We start from the raw sequence: 21,266 nt of genomic DNA, 5'->3' as shown, positions 1-21,266 counted from the left end.
ACAGGAATAAAATAGACACTACTTGAATCATCTAAGGGGAAAATACATATTTTCAGTCATCATTTTACATTGTTAAAAACCTATTAGACAGTAAGATCACAGTAAATACACAACTTCAATATGCTCTAATTCTGTGCAATTTATGAGATTTAAGCAAATATCAGTGAGAGTTTTAATTTGGATCTCCCAACAGCTAGACAGGATTATTGTGAGTGTAATAGTTTTATGTTCAAGTGGGATTCTGCTGTATTAAACTCTTTGTTAAACAAATCAGTCAAGCTCTCTCTCTGGAATTTTAATTTGCACCTTTGTAGATGATGGAAGTTTCACTTTTAATGTTTGATTATTAGCACATACTTTAAAGAGGAAAGATCTTACTGCTTAATATCAGTTTCCTTTCATTTTCACTTGAGCGGAATTATATTTTAGTCCAAAAAGGTTATCATTGCCTTTAGTTATGTATCTCCCAGGGCATTTCATTTGCAGTAAAAAATGCTCTGTAAAAAATGTTGCCATGTTGTCAACGCAACTAAAATCTGTTTTCTGTTAGGCTGCCAACATTTGCTATCATGCTAACTGCAATAGTCCTGTACTTCCCCAAGAGCAATTGATAGCAGTACTCTCAGCAGCATCACAAGAATCCATCTGGAGACAGAAATATAGGTTGAAAATTTCCATGACAAGGCAGCTCACTGCAAGACCCTTCAATTTTTTCAATGTTGTCTCACTCTTGATTCTTTCCTGACAGGTAGGTGAGACATGAATGAGTCGTCTTTTCTCCTCCTGATTTTTAGATTTGCTTTCTTACTCTAGTTTCAGTTCAGAATTTGAGATACACTTCTAAGACAAGAAGGACTTTTCCAGACCCCTGACTTCCCAGTCATTCCTCTCAGCTGCCACTTGGACTCACCATGCAATCTGCAGCCACATAACCTTCTTTGGGATTATCATAAAAGTCATCAGTGACTCCAGGTCACACCAAGGACTCACACAGAGCCCAGGACACTCTCAGCACATCAGGGCCTACTGATTCACCATGCAGCAGCAGGGTTGTAGTGGCTTCTCACCCAGGTGTTTACATGGGAGTCAGTAGGACTATTTTCAACAGTAAAGTAAGGTCTGGAGCCTTCAGAGATTAAAAGATCTTTATTAAATTCTATAAGAGCAATTACGACACCATCTTGAGTCTCACAACAAAGACTAAAAGACTATTAACTAATAATAACTAATCACTTGAGCATTCTTATGGGCTACAAAAACAAAAAATTAAGTTCTTGGCCTAAATAAGTCTCATAGATCCAGATGGATGATCTGGATATTCTAGAATGGGCAGGTCTCACTCTCTTTTGATCTCCCTTGACTCACATCTTGGCCATACAGACCTGCTTCTCAGAAAATACTGGCAAAAAAAGACTAACCACAACAGATATATTCCCCTTGCTTCAACTCTAGTTTCACTGCTCTGGCATTTTCCAACAAAAACCTTTTCTGCCAAAAATGCTCATCCAACTCTGACTGCTGTTGAATGCCCAGAGAGTCTCAGTGGAAAATGAAATATCTCCTCACTGTTGGATGGAAACCTATGATGAATGCATCTTTAGCACAGACACAAGTAGTGAATGCAAAGTATGAATGAGCAACCACTTCTGACCTTCTCTAAGACACCGCTACCATACGATCTGGGAAGAGAGAAGAAAAGCTTATTTCACTCATGATGAATCCACGAGATCAATTCCAAACCTCTCCTTTTATTCACTGTGTATTGGCTAACTGTCTCAAACTTTCCTTCAAAGGTAAAATTGAAGTTTAAGCCCTAGCTAATGTCACTCTTAATTAGAAATGAGTAATGACATACCTTATATAAGATTTTATTCCCAACTTCAAAAGGAGCTACCTAGGTTTGCTTGGTGTCTTTACTTTGAAGAAAATGTCTTTTATTACTTATTTTAGTACAACACATTAAAATCAAATATCTCCTGTAGCAAAACGATTCAAGTCCCTGGAACTCAAATAATTTTCTAATAAAAAATGCATGAGACAAATAAATGCACTTTATGTTCCACAAGAAAAGGCAGTTTCAACAGGCTAATGCTCAGAGAAAATTCATTTTATCAACCAGCCATTTCATTCTCTGGTGCTGTTACAAGCTCCCCGTGGTTGCTAAGCAACCATAATTCATCGTACCTTTTAATGGATACTCTGCTACTGCTGAGAACATTAAGGTGAAGAGAATAAATGCCTTGGGTGAATCTTGAAATCTTTCATTATGCATGTCATTCTATTTCTGTAATGCTATAATGCTGAAATGTTTCTGTGGCAGGAAACTGAGTTGTGGTAATTGCATATTCCACTCATATATGTTTTGTAAGCAGAGCAGCACGTACTTGTCTAAAATGAGCTATTTCTAACATGATCGAAATTGGACTTTTCTACTTCTAAAGGTAGTAAATAAATCTGAGGGGAAAAGAAAAAAGAATGAGTTTGGAGTAAAATGTCTTGAAATTTTCAGCAAGAGTGACAAAATCCTATGGCACAAATTGAAAGTAATCAAACAAGCTTGATTGTAACGCACAGTAGTATGTGAATATATGGTACACAATTGAAAACGCAAAGAAACACCATGAAGAAAGCATATATCCTGTGCAGCTTCCATCTTTTTAAAACACAAGGCATTCAAAGACAGATACATGTGTGCTGGATCAGGCACCTCTCTCAGTATTATTAAAACAAACTTTAGGTTTCAGCTGAATGTAAATGTCCAATATTATGTACATTTGCCATCTTGTTGTTTCAGGCCTTTTCCCCTCTTGAGAAATACTTCCTTATATCAGCCAAAGGGGCCCTAGCATGAACACAATTTCACAATTATGCCTGTATTTTTCAAATAAATAATAAAGATATTATAAGGTAAGACAGAGTGCTTAGATGATGGATAGTGTAGTGATGGATAGCACTCAAAACCCTATGATGGATCTGTTTTTTTGGGATCAACCTGCAATCTGATTTAATTTCAGATAATTATCCTGATCATCTTCTCTTTCACAGTTGTATACACCATGAGATGTGCTCTTAAAAAGCCACTATATGCAGGTCAGATGTATTAGTTTTTCCTTCTTTTGAACATTAGACTCAGGTATAAGTTTCATTTATTTTAGAAAACATACAAGTAACCTTGGAGAGAATCTGGTTACATTTTTTTTTCAGTGTACCTCTTAACATCACTTTCTTATTCACATGTGTGGGTTTGTCACTGTCATAAGTTCTCTTCCTCAGCCATTTACAGCACTCCCCTACCAGAGGTTGGTGATCTCAATCTCATCTTGAAGCTGCATGGGCAGTAATCCTGTGTTGTGCAGGGAGGACCAATCAGAGAACCCTTACAGCTCTGTTTGTTCTGATGTTGAAAAGGAACAGCAAAGTCAACCCTTTTGCTTATCCTCTCTGTTGTTGAGGTGCAATTCAAAATTTCCTTTTCTAATCAGCTATATTTTTCCTTGACTACTGAACTTTGAGTATTTTGGCAATACAATTATTTAATCACATGGCATGAAGGTGGAAGACCTCTATCTCTGACAAACCTTTTGAAAGCTGTTCCTCAGAAAAGTGATCTGGAGGGAAAAGCAGGGGAAGACATTGCATATAGGCACACAAATGAAGAGAAAAAACTGATGGGAATGCAGTATTGAGTTAGAGCCTTTGCATGAATCTACTTTACAGTGATTGTACCTTTTGAAAAGTAGGAAAAAGTGAAGAGGTTCCAAGCCAAGAATAATGCAAAGCTAAAATAAATGCATAATATGTCAAAGCAAATTATTTCTTTCAATTTTTTCTTTTTCTCACATATTCATACAACTTCACTTTCCACCAAAAGAAAGTATACTTTTCTTCCCCCTTTTTTCTTCTCCTTCCCTCCTTATTTTTTCCTTTGTCTATTACTAGTGACAACAACCAAGAATGTACGCTTTATAACCACTGCCTGATTGTTTTCCAGTAAGGAAAATGTTGACTTTCCTCAAACCACTGATGTTCCCTCCAAAAATGTATACCAAAGTAAAATGAGCAGTAGCTTCATTCTCTGATTTTCAAAGACTTTCACCCTTTGCTGATGCAAATCACTCACTCCCTTCACTCCAAACATTTGCTATGCACAGTTTCATTAGTGGAGTCTGCATGCACGTGAAGAATGGCTCAGAAATTGTGTCTCCTAATGATTCTTCTTGCTCTTTTCAACTTCTTAGAGGGTGGTGATCCCAGAGAAAAGTTACCTGAAAAAGTCTTAGAAGGTAGAACACTGAACAACTTCTCACTTCATATTCTCCTACTTAGTTTATCAAAACTGTGAGAACAAATAGCGGAACAAGACGGAGGAACAAAATGGGACTAACAGATGTGGAATCATAGTGGCCATGCTTCAAAGATTTCCTGATTAACATTTTGGAATGTTTCTTGGAATCACAGATCACATCCACAGAAAGACAGGGGGAAACCTAAGGCTTTGTGTCACCTTAAATTGGAGTAATGTATGAGGTGCAGCAATATATAATGAATGCTATGTATATGTTTCAAAAGCCATATTACTTTCCCTTGAAACATTTAATTGTCAATTAGATACATGTTTATAGTTGATCCAAACTACAATTCCTAGAGTTAAGACAATTTATGTTTAGGTAATTCCACATCTCCTCTGGTGAAAATCCACTTTGGCCAATGCCATGCAGTTTTAACAAGGGTAAAAAACAGTTTTAAATTTCATTGTGAAGTGAAAAAAAAAGAGGATACTTAATATCAGGTATCAAAGTAGGAAGAGAACAGCAAACTGAGACCTAACCACTGGAAGGTCACAACCAATAACGTTTCTGCAAATGGAAATGGGTTGCAGAAGCATCAGATGCAAATTACTGTTTGCTGGAGAATTTCAATAGAGTTCTACGTCACACTATAAAATGTTTAATTGTAACCCCATTTTAATAACACTATCTGATTAAATGAAAAAACGCCTTGCTGATTGCAATTACAATCTGTCAAACTGCATATTTATTTACAGTTTGGTTTCCTAACACCGTAAGATAAAAAAAGGCAACTCTATTCAGCTTGTCAGCAAACTATAATTATTGTGTATCCTTCTGTCAGTTTCTGCATAAAACTTTTGGTTCTAAAATGGATCTAATTATAACTACATCAACATTTTTATAAATGCTTGCTTTTCCTTCTTTCCCCATCCCTTCCTCCCTGCCTCCCTTCCTCCTTCCTTATCAGTTGCAAAATCAGGAGGAAAAGCTTCTTCTAAGTAAGTAACATTCACTTCTCTGTTTTATCTTTTCTATCCTATTCAATGTAAATATTATTTATGGCAGTGCACCTTCCTAGCTCTGCACTCAAGCAAAGCCATGGGATTAGGACTCTATTGGGTTTTTCTGCTTTGGCATTAATATCTTGAATATCAGCTGAAAAACTCTTTCAAAGTATATCATGTAGCTCATCTTCTACAAAGTCTATTTATTGTAATTTATAACCTTTCACAAGAAACAATTTGCCAGACAAACAAGAAACGAGTCCAAATGTCTGAACACTAGTGTATGTATCAACCAGTTACAGAAATTACATCTCAAAGAAAGGTCTATTAAATCATCCAACTCATCTCTCATCCAGTGCAGGATTTTCCCATTCGTGCATGTTCCAGTGCTTTAACACTTCCTGGCAGACTACTCAGATGCCATTACAAGGTTTTTTTCCCAACCTTCACCCGTTCCTTATATTTATACCATTTCTTGCAGTGACATTCCTTAAGTATCATAAACATCTATTCCTTCAGCCTAACTTTCTAAGTAACGGATGATGATAAATAAATATAATATTTAAAATATGCACATAAACATAAAATAACACACTATAGCAGAACCTTCAGGAAGAGTTATTTTGCTCAGTGTAGTTTATAGGCTAATACAGTCTGGATCATAATTATATGCTAATAAGATTTGGGAAAAGCTGATTATTCTTCTACTGTTTCTTAAATGGTCAAATCAGCTATGAACCAAACCAGTCTGAGTTAATACACATTCTCTTGATTATTTATTTCCTAGCTGTTCCATCAACATCTATTACCTATCATTCATTCTTGATATACATTTAATAAATATATAATATATATTATAATATATTGATAATTAATAATTTAAATATAGTATATATATATATAAACAGACAACTGAAAAGATTAAATGGTCTTCCTTAATCTCCACTGCATGCTGGGTTTTATGTACACAATGGTGAATTTTTAAGGGTGAAGACCTGTATCCAGAGTTTGCCTGAGGAGTCTAGATGAATTCTCTAAAATGTAAGTTAGAGAAACATCTGTCAGAAATGACAAACCTATGGAGTACCCTGCTTACAGGAAGATGACCTTTTAGAATCCTCCCTTGGATTGCATTAAGGGAGGGATGTTACAGTTCCCTCTCGACCAACTTCCATAATTTGGTAAGTAGCACAACGTTAAGGTTGCACTGAGCCAGAATCCAAGAGGTTCAGGTTACTCATGCAACTTTTTTCTGTAGCACAGCTTTACTATACTGCCTTTAATTATATGATAATCAGAACAATTAAAATTATTTCAAAACAGCACATTAGATTATAGTTCTTCTCTTCAGTTTTGTTACAGCTTGGACTAGTTTTCCATATGCTACAATGAAAACAATTTCAGAATTATGATGACAGAGGGTGGATCATTATTGACAAACAATTTTGTTGACACATCCTCAATCTGACATAATCTAAAATCTAAGTTCTTGCAATTTATGAACAAATGAAAGCATCTATTATAGGGCTATCTCTGTTTCTGTTGAAACCCTGGGAAAGCCCCTGCTAGAGCAGGACAGGATCAATGTTAGGCCAGAACATTTCTGAAAATCCCACCGAGGTTTTCAGTCAGTCACAGAGCTCCTAAAATGTAGTTCAGAGGCAGAGGCCACAAACAGTGAAGTTAGTGCAACAATATCAGCCTCAATTAAAATTACACAGGCCCAGCTCTGGGCAGTGAACTTCTCTGTTGTGAGTTTTCCCCTCCCTGCATTCACTGATGACAAGTGAGAAGAAACCTGTACTGTGGAACTGGTCTGTAAGGTCTGGGACTGGGAATCTGGGGCAGTGGAGCATCACACGTTGTGGTTAAACAGATACTTCGCTGCTCTCTAGAGCTGAGTGCATTTCAAGGACAAGCAAAACAACCCTTGCATCTTTTCCATGGCTCATAACTTTGCGGTATTGCTTCCAGGTTGCTTCAGAGCTTAAATGTCTCAACTACCATTATATGCATTATAAGTGACCTTAAAACACTCATTCATGACACTATAATAACTTTATATCATATATGTAACACATGGCAGTTAATTTCTGCCTTTATTACATTTGAAGACATCTGCTAGTTCTAATATTGAAAGTTGACTCTCGCCACAGTTCATGTTACTGACCATCAGACAGGAAATCAGCTCCTTGTAATATTTTCATTATGGGTCCCAGTATGTAAGGGCATCTTCTCCCTCTTCCTTTAAGATCTTTTTCTTTCAACCTTTTTCAGCATGGGACTCATCTGCCTTTGTAGATCATGAATTACTTATTATTGGTTTTTTAGTAAAGTAAATGTTTTTCTATCCTACAATATAGTACTTGACAAATAGGAGGGACTGATTTGCAAGCACCTCTTTGTACTGTGTACATTATCTTCTTAGCTAATTAGTGACTGCAAAGCACTTCAAGACACAAGAAAGGCGCTGCAGAAGAACATAGAGTGCCACCAGCATAATTTTTCAAATGCTGGGTGGGGTTTTTTAGTTGCTTTGTTTTGGTTTTTTTGTTTTGTTTTGGTTTGGGGGGGTTTTGTTTGTTTGTTTGTTTGTTTGTTTTCGTTTTTTCCCCCCAAAAAAAAAACTTTTAAAAGTTTTGCCAGTGGTTATTTTACACTGTATACTTTTAGTCAGGCAACTTAAGCTGCACTTAATATCCAGATCAGGACTAAGCCTATTGCACTAAACACTTTTTATGCTACTTCATAAGAAAGGAGAGTGTAATAAAATTCATTAAACTGAGATTCCACACTTGAGTATTAGGGCATATGTAGGAAACTGAAGCTTAGTTACTGAGTTAATCTCTGAAATTCTTTATGTATGAATGAAGGTAAACTTAAAGTGTATTAGAATGAAGTCTCATCTTGAAATAAAAAAGTGATGCATTCTCATCAAGGGCCTGATCCGTAAATACTCCATGTACAGGGCTTTTTTGGTTAAAGGACAATCTAATTTCAATTTTTTTTTTTTTCAGTTTAGATCATTATTGTAAGGATGAAGTGAAGGCACTTGTAGCTCAATATAATTACTTTTGGGAAGCCTAATTTTGAAGATGTGATATGGAGTTCATCTTGTTATCCATTACGTACGCCAAGTCTCACTTTAACCAACTAGGCTACTTTCTTTGTTAATTAGCAAAAGTACCTATTTTTAAAGTTACTGTCAGACACTGCAACCTGAGTTATGACCCAGTGATTTGGTAAAAAATTTACACTATGCAGCTATGTGTAGTATGTTAATTAAACCTGTTGCATCTACTTCAATAGTCTGGCTCCAGTTTCACTCTCTGTTTAAAAACGTGGATCCACAATTTGGGAAGAAGGGGGATACTGCAGATGCTACATCCTGTCTTTTACATTCCCTTTCCAGCAGAGGGCTTCAGTGATTAACAGTGTGTACATACTTACATGTATAAGTACATATATATGTTCATATATACCTAGGTATGTGTATCCAGGTATATATGTATATGTATGTATGTACTCTGAGCACTGCAGTCTACATCAGCTCCAGGTCAGGGCAGGCACACAGAGTGCCACATCACCACCTGCAACATCTCATTTGTTTCTTTTCTGTCCTCGCATGTTGGTTGAAATAGGAATGTTGGGTACACCCTGATAATATGTAAGATAAACTATAATTCCTTTGTTTACCTAACTCGAGACGAAAAGAGTTCATTTTTGTGGTTTGGTAGCTGAAAGATATGCACAAGCATCCCTTAGAGGTGTTCCTCACTCCATAATGCTTCTTGCTGCCACTATATACATTAAATCTTTTTTTAACTGCATCCATCCATGTTATGCACAGAAAATGAATTAAGGACATTCATTTTCATACCTGTATTGTTCTAATATAGAGGCAACAGCATGTACAATATGGTGAAAGTGCAGCTCAACCGTGTGTGAGTGAGGTTACAGAGATCCTAAGTTGCATGCATGCGGCTGAAGTACAGTGTCACACTAGGAGTGGAGGTTAAGGATGTACATGCTGCTCCCAGGGAATCCCAACACGGTGCTTACATAGAGTTTCTGTACAGATTTTGTATACATGAAGGGGAGGTGAGAGGGGGGAACAGAGAGGCAAACATCAGTCTAAAATGAATCTTCATGTTATTGAAAGGACCAGGGAGGAGTAGACATCCCTACACTTAAAGCATTTCTTAATTGCCTTGTGAAAGAAAGGGGATAAAAATAAGAAAGTAGTTAGATTTTACTTCTGATTATTTCTCCAAATCTCAAGATACTACCAAGTAGAATTTTTTTCTTCCCTTCCTCCTGCAAAAAGTCGCTGGTAAACTCAAATCATGATACTTTAAGTTCTGTAAAAACAATTAAAACAGATAAAAAAACCTGTGAGGGTATTAATTGGACCATTCAAATTCCTTCAACTCAGAAAAATCAAGAAACTCAAGAAAGTGTTTTCTCTCCCAAAATAAATAAAGAATTTTGCTAAACATCTATTACTCTACACATGCAAGACTTGACAAGGAGAATTCACACACTGTTCTATCAGGTTGATACCAGCATGAAGTTCTGGGTTCCTCGTGTCCCAGCATTCAGCTCAGTCACGCAGCACAGCTGAACTTCCAGCATTTACATGTCACCTAGACAATGCGAGCCTCCTCGGCGGGTGTTTCCGCCCGGAGGACCTCACTGCCACCGTCCAAGTTCGCTCGGCCCTGGCAGATGAACCTCAGGATTAAAGGGTGGGTTTAGTTCCGCGCACACTGTGTCTCACCTAAAAAATCCATTGCGCAGGCTTGAAGCGAGGAGCCCCGAAGAAAAGACACAAGGACTCCCTGAAACAACATCTCAGCCTTGGTCATATTGATCACCATAACTGGTCTACTCTGGCCTCCAATCAGGAGGCCTGGAGACACACCATCTATAACTCAGCTGTCTCCTTCGAGAACGCACGCAGGATCACTCTCGAGGAAAAAAGGCAACGCAGAAAGAACCGTGTATTGCAGAATACACCATCTAAGGAGTCTTTCTGCTGTGCCTTATGTAATCGGATATGTCTGTCACGTATTGGCCTCATAAACCACCAGCGTGCCTGTAGCAAATGTGGATAGAGCCTTCCCAAATCTTCGTTTGCGAAGCCCAGCCATGAGATGAGACAATGCATAACGGGACTGGTTTCATCCATGCAAGGTATCTTTCTATTCCTGAACAAAATGGGATGAGATGATGAATGCAGTACAAATCCACGAAGGATGTGCAGTCTTCTCAGCTGCTTTTGAGTTTTGAGGAATGCAAATGTATGCATTTAGATGATGAAACAGGTGGAAGTAGAGGCTACTCCACCTGATGCACAAAACTCTCCCTTTCTGCACTGTGGGCTTCTCCTTTTTGTCTTCACAAAAGCACGTTCACAGTTTTTGAGACAGACATTCCACTTCTATTCCATCTACAGGACTTAGATCACTAAGGTTTTTTTTTTGCCAAAGTCTGAGTCTTCAGAAACATTTCATTATCGTTCTGTTCTCGACAACTACATGCAACGTTAAAAGCAGCAGATTAAAGTCAACAATCTCTGCTGCTGAAACCCCGGAATTTCTGACATTTTCTGAGAGTTATGTTTTCTCTATTTGCATACTCTATTATCTGTTTTGTTTGACACTTGCAGCTACGATGCTGCTTATGTATTAATCACTCCTGTGAGTATTTCCCATGTGAGGTGTTGTATAATCTACCACCTACAACTGAAGGCTTCCTCTCTGTGCCATATTCATCATGTCTTAGCCTCTGCCTATCAGGTTAAAGTCTAAAAAACAGTAATTAATACAACTATACTTATTTCTTTTTCTTACTTTCTTATGTAGCAAATAAATTCCTATTAGACAATGGGTAACCATTATGAAAAAAGTTCACCAAAGAATTTTCTATAGAAGGCTGTTTTCAAAAACAAAATATGCCACCTTGTTATTTCTTCTTGAAATTATACTGAAGTGTTTTCCTACTGAATTTGTGAAATATGTGAGCCACACAGTCTCAAAACCCACATTCAAATAAGCAGAATGCTGTTTTTCCTAACTGACAGTAAATCAACAGCTTCATCAGCAATTTTAAAAATGAGACCCAGAATTATTCTAAAAAGAGTTCTGGTCATTTGTGTACAAATATTTTCCTACAGTAATGTACAAATATTTACTTGCTCTATCTTTAAGGTAAGTTCTTAATACTTAGAGACTGAAAGTATAACTTTACCAGATACTACTTTAAGACCAGAAAAAAAGCAAAGTTCATGAAAAAGTGTGGCCACAAATACTTTGACAACAATTCTTGTCCTGGCTGACCTGAAAAAGGTGGAGTCCATAATAGCCTGCACCCACAGGATGCTTTTTCCACTCTGCTGGTGTTCTCTTGCACAGGAAAAACTGCAGAGGTGCTACCAGCAATTTTATCCCTTCCATGAATGCACAGACTGATGTTTACTGCTGAGAACCATCCAGGGACAATGTAACCCATGAGATGGTCCTGGTCCCCCTGCTGTAGTGTGGAGTCTATTAGTGCAGTCCCAGATAGAGCACATCTTTTTTGAGAGATGCCCCATTTCAATTTAATCCTCAGGTACAGAGAACCAACCACTTCCCATAGTACATTAGCTAAACGGCATACCTCTATCACTGTTAAAAATGCATGCTTTGTTTCCAGTCTGATTTTATACAGTTGTAATTTCTAGACATCAGATGTTTTTTGTAGCACAGTGAAAAGCCTCCTAGTAGCAGATATGCAATATTCAGGTATTTATAAAACCTTGATCAAATTACATCTTAATCAGCTCCTCTACATATCCTTTCTGTTGCCTTTCTGATCACAAAAGACTGTATCAGACATCAGAAGAAAGAAAAGATAAACATGATGTCCCAGAGCCCTTGATGGAATAAATCATCATAATTTTACTGGAGACAATAAAGTTATGCTGATTGACATCAGCTGATTTGATTGTGTATCCCCATAGTTAGGCTGTTTGACAAAACATATGTTAACTACTGTAACCTTTTTCCAAACAGGGCTTATTTCTGTGGAAAAATCCAGCTTGTAAAATACAGTGGGTTTTTTTTGTTCTTGGTTGCTTGGATTTTTTAAGGAAAAGAAATATATCCTGCAAGAATACAAAGTTGCTTAATAAGAGAAAAAAAATCCTTTAACACAAGATGTTCCATGACCTTAGCTTCATGATTTGGTAGTTCTGATGGCAATAACTCACTGCAATAAAATTTGAGGTAGCAGCAGGTCTGTGTAGCATAACAGTAAATTTTGATGTAAACTGAAGACCAGAGCCTGGTAATGAGGCACAAATGCGGAGTATTCACCAGAGACAAAAAGTATCTGCTACCACTGTCATGCAATACAAGCTAGAAAAAAGTATCCAAACATGACTCAAATCTCCACACTTAGGTTAGAAGACGAAAATATTTTTTTTTTGTTATGAAAGTTATTTTGTTATGTTATCTTGTTCATAAGAAATAAAAAATTTCTGTTTGACTCCGTAGTTTGCACTAATGCTTAAAGGTGCAAAAAAAAAAAATCAACTGTATAGGTCAGCCTCCAGATGAGCCAGGAATACTGAATTTAAACTAAAATGTATGAAACTAGTAAAACAATGTCTCTTAAATATGTCCCAGATACAACAACAACAATCTACTGTATTGGATTTATTAGCAACTGTCCTGTGAATAAAAAATACTAGTTTCATTCTACCTGAGATGAAAAATGAAAATAAAAGTAGGTGTTTGCTTTCTTTTCTGCTATACAGTACCACATTTTGTTTAAGATATTACTCTCTCATAGGTCTCATATCTAAAAAATATAATTCATGAAAAAGTATAATGTAATTGTCCAGGCTTTGATGAATTGGGGCATAATGTTAAATAATTATTCATTGCCTTTATTCTTCTGTCAAAGTGTGCAAAAAAAAAAAAAAGGCAGCTTTTTATTGCCTTTTTTTATATAAGGACATGGGCCTTTGTGACACGCATTTTATTTTAAACTAATGCTTCTATTATTCCACATCTGAATAATTATAGCTGACATCATCTACTCTTCTGTGTCCTAGAAGATCTTTAGCTCTAGTCCACTGTTACATATTTTATGCATTACATGAAATAAAATACCTCAAGATTTTGAAAATATTTATTTTAAAAACAGCAATGAAATTGTCTGTAATCACATTTTCTGCTCTGCTTTGAAAGCAGCATTATTCAATATGCCAGTGGTCTTTTCCATAAGAGCTACATATTAGAAATTCATGCTGCTCTAATATATCTGAATTCCTTCAAGTACTGCACTCCCTATAGACCTAAAGAAACACTTTTGCTTCAGTTTCATATGTCCTGCACATTACCTACTGATGTGGTGGTTGTCAAAACAGTTGTACAGTAGCCTTTGAATTCAAAGTGTGCCTTGACTGTATTCTAAAAATGACAATAAACCTATGTATATACATTATGTTGGCTTTTGTTGGTAGCACAAGTAGAGCACTTGGGAAATAAACCTCCTGATTTTATTGTCTTTTAACATCTTTTCCATGTTAGACTTCAAACCCAGAAATTTGAAGTATTTCAAGAAACTGAAATCTCTTTTATTTCTTTCTTGTAAATTTTCTTTAGTATACCACCATGAGCCACATTTTCAAAAAGATCAGCACAAGATTACAAATGAAAGCATTCCAAAAATAGGGGCTTTTTTTTTTTTTTCTTCTCTCTATGTAAAAACAGCACTGTGATTTTTAACCCTAGTTTCTTGGGGAAAAAAGCAATCATCTGTAGGGTATACTAAAGAAGCTGAAATGTCTATAATTTTTTTTATAAACTGAACACACAGAAAACATCATTTTATAGAACATATCCAAAAGCATTTTTATAGATAAACACACATTCTCATAGGGATATTATATACATGCATTTGTTTGCAAATGTTAGAAGAGTATTTCTTGCACTCTTTGGAAATATTTTTCGGATATTTCAGAAAAGCTCATGTCAACAGAGAAGGGCTGGCAGGTCAAGCCCCAGCTGGAACTGAACCAAACCCACACAGGGTTACCTTCAACTGTAGGAAACCAGGAAGGGACCCCTATTACATTATATAGAAACAAACATGTGTACCGAATCATTTTCACTAAACAAACAGCTCTATCATTATCAAACTGGATCCAATTAAGAAGCAGGACTAGCAGTCATGTTCATTTTGAAGGAGGACTTCAGAGAGCTCCCATGCTGGGGCTGGACCATGTGTTCATACCACTGTGCCTCACATTCTGCACATATTCTGTAGGTTTCTGAACCCCTGATACCCAGATATAAAGAGCATCTAAAGAAATCTGTATGTGACAGCACGGTATAAATTAGTGTGCATGTGCATGTCTGTATATGTCTGTATGTCACCTAAGAAGAAAACAGCAATACACAAACACAGAAGTAAATATATGAACTGACAGAAGAATAATGAGAAGGAGAGACTTTAGTGGTTTTGTTGTTCATTTTGTTGTTTTTTTTTAAAGTAGTGGGGATGCAATAGAAAGTCGAATCAACCAAAAAAACTGCAAAGAAGACTAATCCCAATTTTAAGTATCAGACACAGTCAACAGGAATGAGAAATTTTCATCTCCCAGCAGTGTAAAATTTTTCAGAAAGAATTCCTACAGTGTAAAAAAATCTGTAAGACGTTGATCTCTAATACAAATTCACTGAGTTGGTAGTGGGCTCTTATTGTGTGTGTTTAAGAAGTTCCACAGAGGAGAATTCTTACAGAGCTTGGGGCAAATCTTGCAATTCTTACTCAAAGGGATTTCATCTGCAGCTTAGAGGGAGTGTTGCACAGTATGAAACCAGGACTTCTAATGGGGTTAGATTTGAAGGGGTTTTAGGAAAGATACATCCTCAATTTTCAATCTGTCCAAAATCACAGAAATCTTTGTCTGAAAACACCTGGTACTTGAGATGAAAGAAAAAGTGTATGAATTATTTTTCCAACATTGTTTCTGAAATGATTTTCCTTTCATTTGGCTAGCATTAATTAACTCCTTGCCTATTAAAAACACAAACTGAAAAACACTAGTTCTAACACAGAACAAAAAAGAAGGTATTATTACTAAAATACCAACATGGGTTAAAAACTGGCTAAAAGGAAGGATGTTGAAAGTAAGGAAAAAAATAACCAAATTCAATCACAGGCACATTGCACTGCAGCCGATTTTGTCCCAACATAAGTAAACTTTGCTGAAGATGTGAAATTAATTAGAGATAGAGAACAGCCAACAGATCCATTTCTAAGAATAATTTTTCTAAAAATACTCATTAGTGTCCTGAAAAATAAAGTGAGACACATGGTTTCCAAATACACTATCAGTATTTGATATACCAGAAATTATATGGAACGAAGGGTTTAGACAGACTGGAGAAATTTACGCATTATATTCTATATGAGGCAATATAAGAGCAATTTAGGCAAGTACATGTTAAACGGATCAGAGTTTGATGAGATAGTAAAAAGGAAACTTAGTGATGAGTAATAGCATGAGAAAAGAGTCATATTGAAGAAAAAAATGTAAAATTTTCTGGATTATAAAGAAAAGCTTCAAAGCTAAGAAAAGAATGATGACTCTTCAAAACCCTCTGTCTTTCTTCATCTATGGAAAGCCAAAAGAACAATGAAGTCATTCTATTTACTGAAGAAGTCATTGAATTCACTGAAGACTTAAATTGTTAAATTATTTTCCTCAAGTTAATTTATCTCAAGTTATCAAATTCAAATCAGAGGAACCATACTGCCAAATAGTGTTTAAATGTACAAAAGCACGGTGTTAAACATCCTACCAGTTGTTACTAACATGAGATGTAGCTTAATCCCCTTCACAGACAAGCCAGCTTGAGTTAAAACTCTTGCTAGGTAAGAGGCCCTCCTGTGTGCAAAGGGCATGCAAGTTAGGGATAACAGTTGACTTAGCCCATGATACTTCAAGCATCATGCTTTATTTATTGAACAAATCCTCAGAAATTACTGTCAGAATTTAGCACATATTTTCTTGATATCAGATTTTCATTTTTTCTGATCTTCACTAAGTCCCAATAGCAAAATCACCTAGTCATATTATTCATCTTTTTTGTATTTGCCCTTAATGCAATAATTTACTGTGATACTACAAATGCTCAAGCCCCGTTGTCGAGAGTTTGTTGCTAGAGGTTACTGTGGAACATCATAGCTTAAAAGAATGCAGAGTTTTGAGCCATGGTTATGGTTTAAAAGAGGTCAATTCAATGAAATACTGTCTGTCAACTTGAGTGTCAACTATTTCTCTTACTTTTTCAAGTAATTTCATAGATCTGATTCTCAGAACCCTATGCAAGATTTCACTCATGTTGTCTAATGCATGCCATCAGCTTTGTAGATACATAAATAAAATTCAGAATCCTTCCACAGAGCATATTTATATGTCTTTATGAAGATCTGTCTCTCCCCCACTCCTCCCATTATTGAATATAACCCTAGGGTCAGATTCTGACCTCAAACACAAAGCGCGCAACATCCTAGTAAATCAATAACAACTAAGCATCACATAAGAAGCCAAGACTAGTTCCCCCTGCAGTACAGCTTGTTGGACATCCTCACAGGGAACGCAGAGCTCCTTGAAATCAAGGCAGCCTTATTTTAATTAAGTTGCAATGAAGCTCTGTGACAACACAGATTTTTGTTCTGAACTGTTTTCCAGCTACCATGACCCCTGGCTCTAGGGCTTTTAGTCTGAGGGGCTGACGGGGAGCTGAGTCTAGATTTTTTGGTCCCAAAACTTCCATGTGCTCCTCAGCTCCCAGATTTACAGGACTGATTTATGTTTTTTAGATAAAGTGGTGTGGACCTAGCAAGCTGGAAGCCTAAACAGCCTCAGTCTCTAAGCACAGAACCTCCCAGCTAGGACACGGGGCCCTAAGCCTCTGATTCTCTGGTGAGAAGCCCAGAACCTTTGTCTCCAGGAACAGGAGATTCTTAACTTAGGCTATTGGGATCTGCAGCTCCTGGGCAGTCCATCTAGTCCTTTAAGTGCAGTGAGACCCACAAAGTGCCAGGTTCCATCGTTTTCCATGGGATTTTTAATTCTTTGGTTTAGAATTGTACATCAATGTGAAATAATCTTGTCTGGAGCTGCTATGCAAGAAGTACACTAATTATTTGTAGAGCCCACTTGAAAATGTAACGTGTAAAGTAGTAGCTCTGCAGTTGTTGTAAGTAATTTAACATTCAAAGAAGTGATTTATAATATCAGGCTTCCCAAGATTACGACCATAATGACTGTCTGACAGACTTTATAAGCAAGTTGTCCAGTCATTTCAATTGGATTCTGGCTGGCTAAGGACCGGGAACTGTAAAAAGGCTATAAGATTTGGCCTAGAATCAGAAATAACATTTGCTGTTTTCCAAAAGTGCGGTAAACAAGAAAGGAGATATTAAATTTTTGTACATCTCTCAGCACATGCAAATGAGAATGGAAAGAGCCTTGTCAGACAAACACAGAACAACAGCCATCTGGATCCAAACCCTGCTCCAGTAGAAGTCAGAGCCTCGAGCCTCTTTTTGTCATTATTTACAACACTGTACAACAGGAGCACTTCTGCGCAAGGCAGCAAAGGTTAATGTCCTGGCTTTGAGGAACTCCACTGTAAAACCCCCACCACCTCTACTGGGAGGAGGATTTGACATAGGGAGTGCAATGTAACAAAGTCAGGGGAGCTCCCTCCAAAACTTGAGTGCTGCAGGAGTTGGCCCCCTCAAAGGATTTCAAACAGGTCTGTATTTCCACAATTTTGCAACTTAAAGCAGAAAGAAGAGAAAGACTAAAAATGCTTACCACAGAGAGGGAATTAGAAAGCAGTGTCCCATCTTGGCCAAGCATGTTGGAAACTGTAATTTCAGGTAGATCCATGTTTTGTGGGTGGAATGGAAGGAGGCCATTGTGGTTCATGGGATGACACAGAGAGTGGTACCCAGACTCTATCTCATTCAAGTGCACCAGGGAGTGGTCAGGCAATGACGGAGGAGTTATAGGAGGTATGTTAAAATCTTCACTTTCAAGGCTTGGGCCAGGAAAAGACTGGAAAAAACCAACAAATGGAAAGTTTATGAAAATCATATAAGCATTGGTCAATAATAATAATAATAATAATAAAATTCACACAAAAAACCCAAAAAGAGACCAACTCACACACTTCTAAGCAATTACAATTCAACAAAGAGAATATTTTAAAGACCCATATATTATAGCAGTGAAGTTTCACCATTATGTATGGAAGAAGAATTGCCTCTAAGGCATAAGAATCTCTGATACTTTCACAGCTTCCATTAGAAATAATTTTTTTTTAAAGAAGGTGAACTCCAACAGATTTCAAGGGTTCGATTAAAATTTTCCAAGAGCGTTCATCTAGCTGAATACCTTTTTCATGGGAATTGTGGAAAAGGTAATGCAATTTGTAAAATTAATATTGGCACGAAATTCATAAAGTTCTTAAGACTCCCTGCTACTCAGACCAAGAATTAGATAGTGAAGAAAGATATCACTTTTATGCTTACAGGAGTACCATGTATTTATTCTGCTACAAAATAAAAATCCCAGTAGATACTTAGTATGAATATACTTTGTGTTTATAAAAATATATTTATGGTGTCTAAAAAAGTCTCTTTTTTCTATCTTAATATATAAACTCAATTATTCACACATTTTGTCAGTAATCTAAATTAGCTACTCTACAAAGCAACTGTATAGTCTTCTGTTGTTTTTTGCCATTAAGTCATCTAACTCAATCTGATCCAAGGAAAAGCCACAGGCAAAGTCAGAGTAATGCACCAAGGTGGATAATTGCTATTATTTATCTACGGTCTTTGTACAGCAGGTAGGTTCATTTGAGGGAGAGGGGTGGGTATGCTCATATTTCTCAAAAGAAAAAGGTGAGCATAGCTAGATACATGATCCAAATGAAGAGTTAAAGGGATCAGTTGCAGTGGTTCAACCTGAAAACCTGCTCTGCTTTTGTGAGAATAGCCAACTCCTTTGTAAAGTGATCAGTCTTTGCACATCCCATGCCCACAGTCAGAGTTTGTAGCACAGAGACTAATTCCACCCTTTCTGCCCCTCTGCGGCATAGCAGCCATGCTCTGAGCACTGCTTTTGCTAATTCTGGAAATGTAAGGATTTAAATACATTCTGCTCCTGAAAAGTATCATCAGGAAGAATGAATATGAGGGCACAATTTCAAAGAGCAACTATTGGAAGAAAATGTTTTCCCCAATATGAGTTTCCAAATGGAGGACAGTATGGTGTATGAATCCATGCAGAAGGACAAGGGAAGAATCAATGCTCAATTATAAACAAAGGGCTTTTTCATTAGTCATCATAGTAATAATGTCCTGCTGATGCCTGAGGTTACTCTCCTCTGTACGAGCATGTATGTACAAACTTAAATCAGACCAAGAACAAAGAGCATTACATGTTTTCAATGAGCTGCTGAATGCAGAAAAACCTACTCTAATGCACATTGCCATGCTTTTGGTTGCTTTGCTTGTTTCCCGACAACCAAGTATCTTAGCATGAAATAGAGCAGAAAGGCTAGATTGCAAAGACCAAAGTAAAGTCCCAAAGAATGAAAACAGAACAGGGAGAGGAAAAGGTTTGACAGTGATATCATAATTATTATATGTGAGGACTTTGATTCTACCCATGCTTTCCAGATGTGTTTCTCACTTCCAGCACAGGAGTTTGCTCTCCCCTTGCCCCTGCTATCTCCTTAATGGGAAACTGGTGTGAGTCTACTGACCTTTGTAATTTGCATTTGCCCCTGCTCTTAGAAGCCATGATGCAGCCATCAGTTGAACATCACCAAGGGGAAATATAGTAAAAATAGACTCTCACTAAATGGAGAGAGGACTTAAACATGGCAAAGAGAACATGTCACATTTACTCAATAACAATATATAAGCTTTGCAAAACCAAATAAAAGTATTAAAATGTATACACTAACTATTTGCTAATTACTATTATATAAAATACGTGATGAAGAGAAAGGTGTCTAAAGTAAGCTTAAGGTCTAATACCACAATAACAAAGCAGCGAGGAACAGAAATGAAAGAAGGGTTAACATTCACAGTGTTCTCCTGGACCAGCACTATCCCACACATGTACACTTAGATTTGGTATCTGTAATTCTGGTGAGCTTGGATCCACATAGCCTACAGCAACCAGGAGGGATTCATGATCTATGAGAAGAGGATATTTATGTTCAGCAGTGTCTCTTCTACTGTCTCAAAAGTCTGATGGCCTCAAAAGAGTTTTCTCTCCCATGATTTTGTAGGTACAAAGAAGTGTTAACATCTGTTTTCTCAATCTCTCGCTGTCCTGGGAGACTTACATTTACCACTAAAAGCAAATATTCCTAAACCAAATATTGGCAGGCTGGGTGTGCCTACACATTAATATGGGAGGCATTTAGCAAATCTGCTTATTTGTACACCCCTTTTGCATGCCACATATGGATAGACCAGGTTTTACTTTTGATTTGTTGTGTTTCAAATGTGTCTTTAATTAGTAATACTTCAAAAATGGTGGAAGCAATTGAACTGCTAGTAGCACATCAGCTTCACTTATTAAAATGGAAGCATAAAACATTAGCAGCATAAAACTCCACAGTCCAAGTTGTGCCATGTGTAAGTATATATGTAATATATATTATAAGGGATAAGCATTTTAAATGGTTGCTCTCTAATTAATTACTAAAAAACCCCCACATCTTGGTTATTGTTTGTGAACCAGTTACAGTGTATTTGATTCCACATCACCTACAATATCACTGTCCACTATACTTAAATATGTAGTAGGATTTTAATAGCAAAAGTAATAATAACACACCAAACAACATATAACTCAAGTGCTAGTACTTCCTAA

General features: G+C 36.8%; 1 protein-coding gene across 2 annotated transcripts in view; it reads right to left on the bottom strand.

Moving 5' to 3' along the window:
- TOX (thymocyte selection associated high mobility group box) overlaps positions 1-21,266 on the bottom strand; it is a 223,689-nt gene that overhangs the window by 71,331 nt on the left and 131,092 nt on the right. For both annotated transcript variants that reach the window (XM_008921386.3, XM_018080005.2), the window contains exon 3: positions 18,183-18,425. In XM_008921386.3, the coding sequence (XP_008919634.1) occupies positions 18,183-18,425 (243 nt within the window). The remainder of the gene's footprint in view (positions 1-18,182; positions 18,426-21,266) is intronic.

The sequence above is a fragment of the Manacus vitellinus genome, unplaced genomic scaffold (genome assembly GCF_001715985.3).
Source record: "Manacus vitellinus isolate BGI_N305 unplaced genomic scaffold, ASM171598v3 scaffold_1_pilon, whole genome shotgun sequence".
Classification (NCBI taxonomy): Eukaryota; Metazoa; Chordata; class Aves; order Passeriformes; family Pipridae; genus Manacus; species Manacus vitellinus.
The sequence above is the reverse complement of the archived record's forward strand: the minus strand, read 5'-3'. Positions and strand labels throughout refer to the sequence as shown.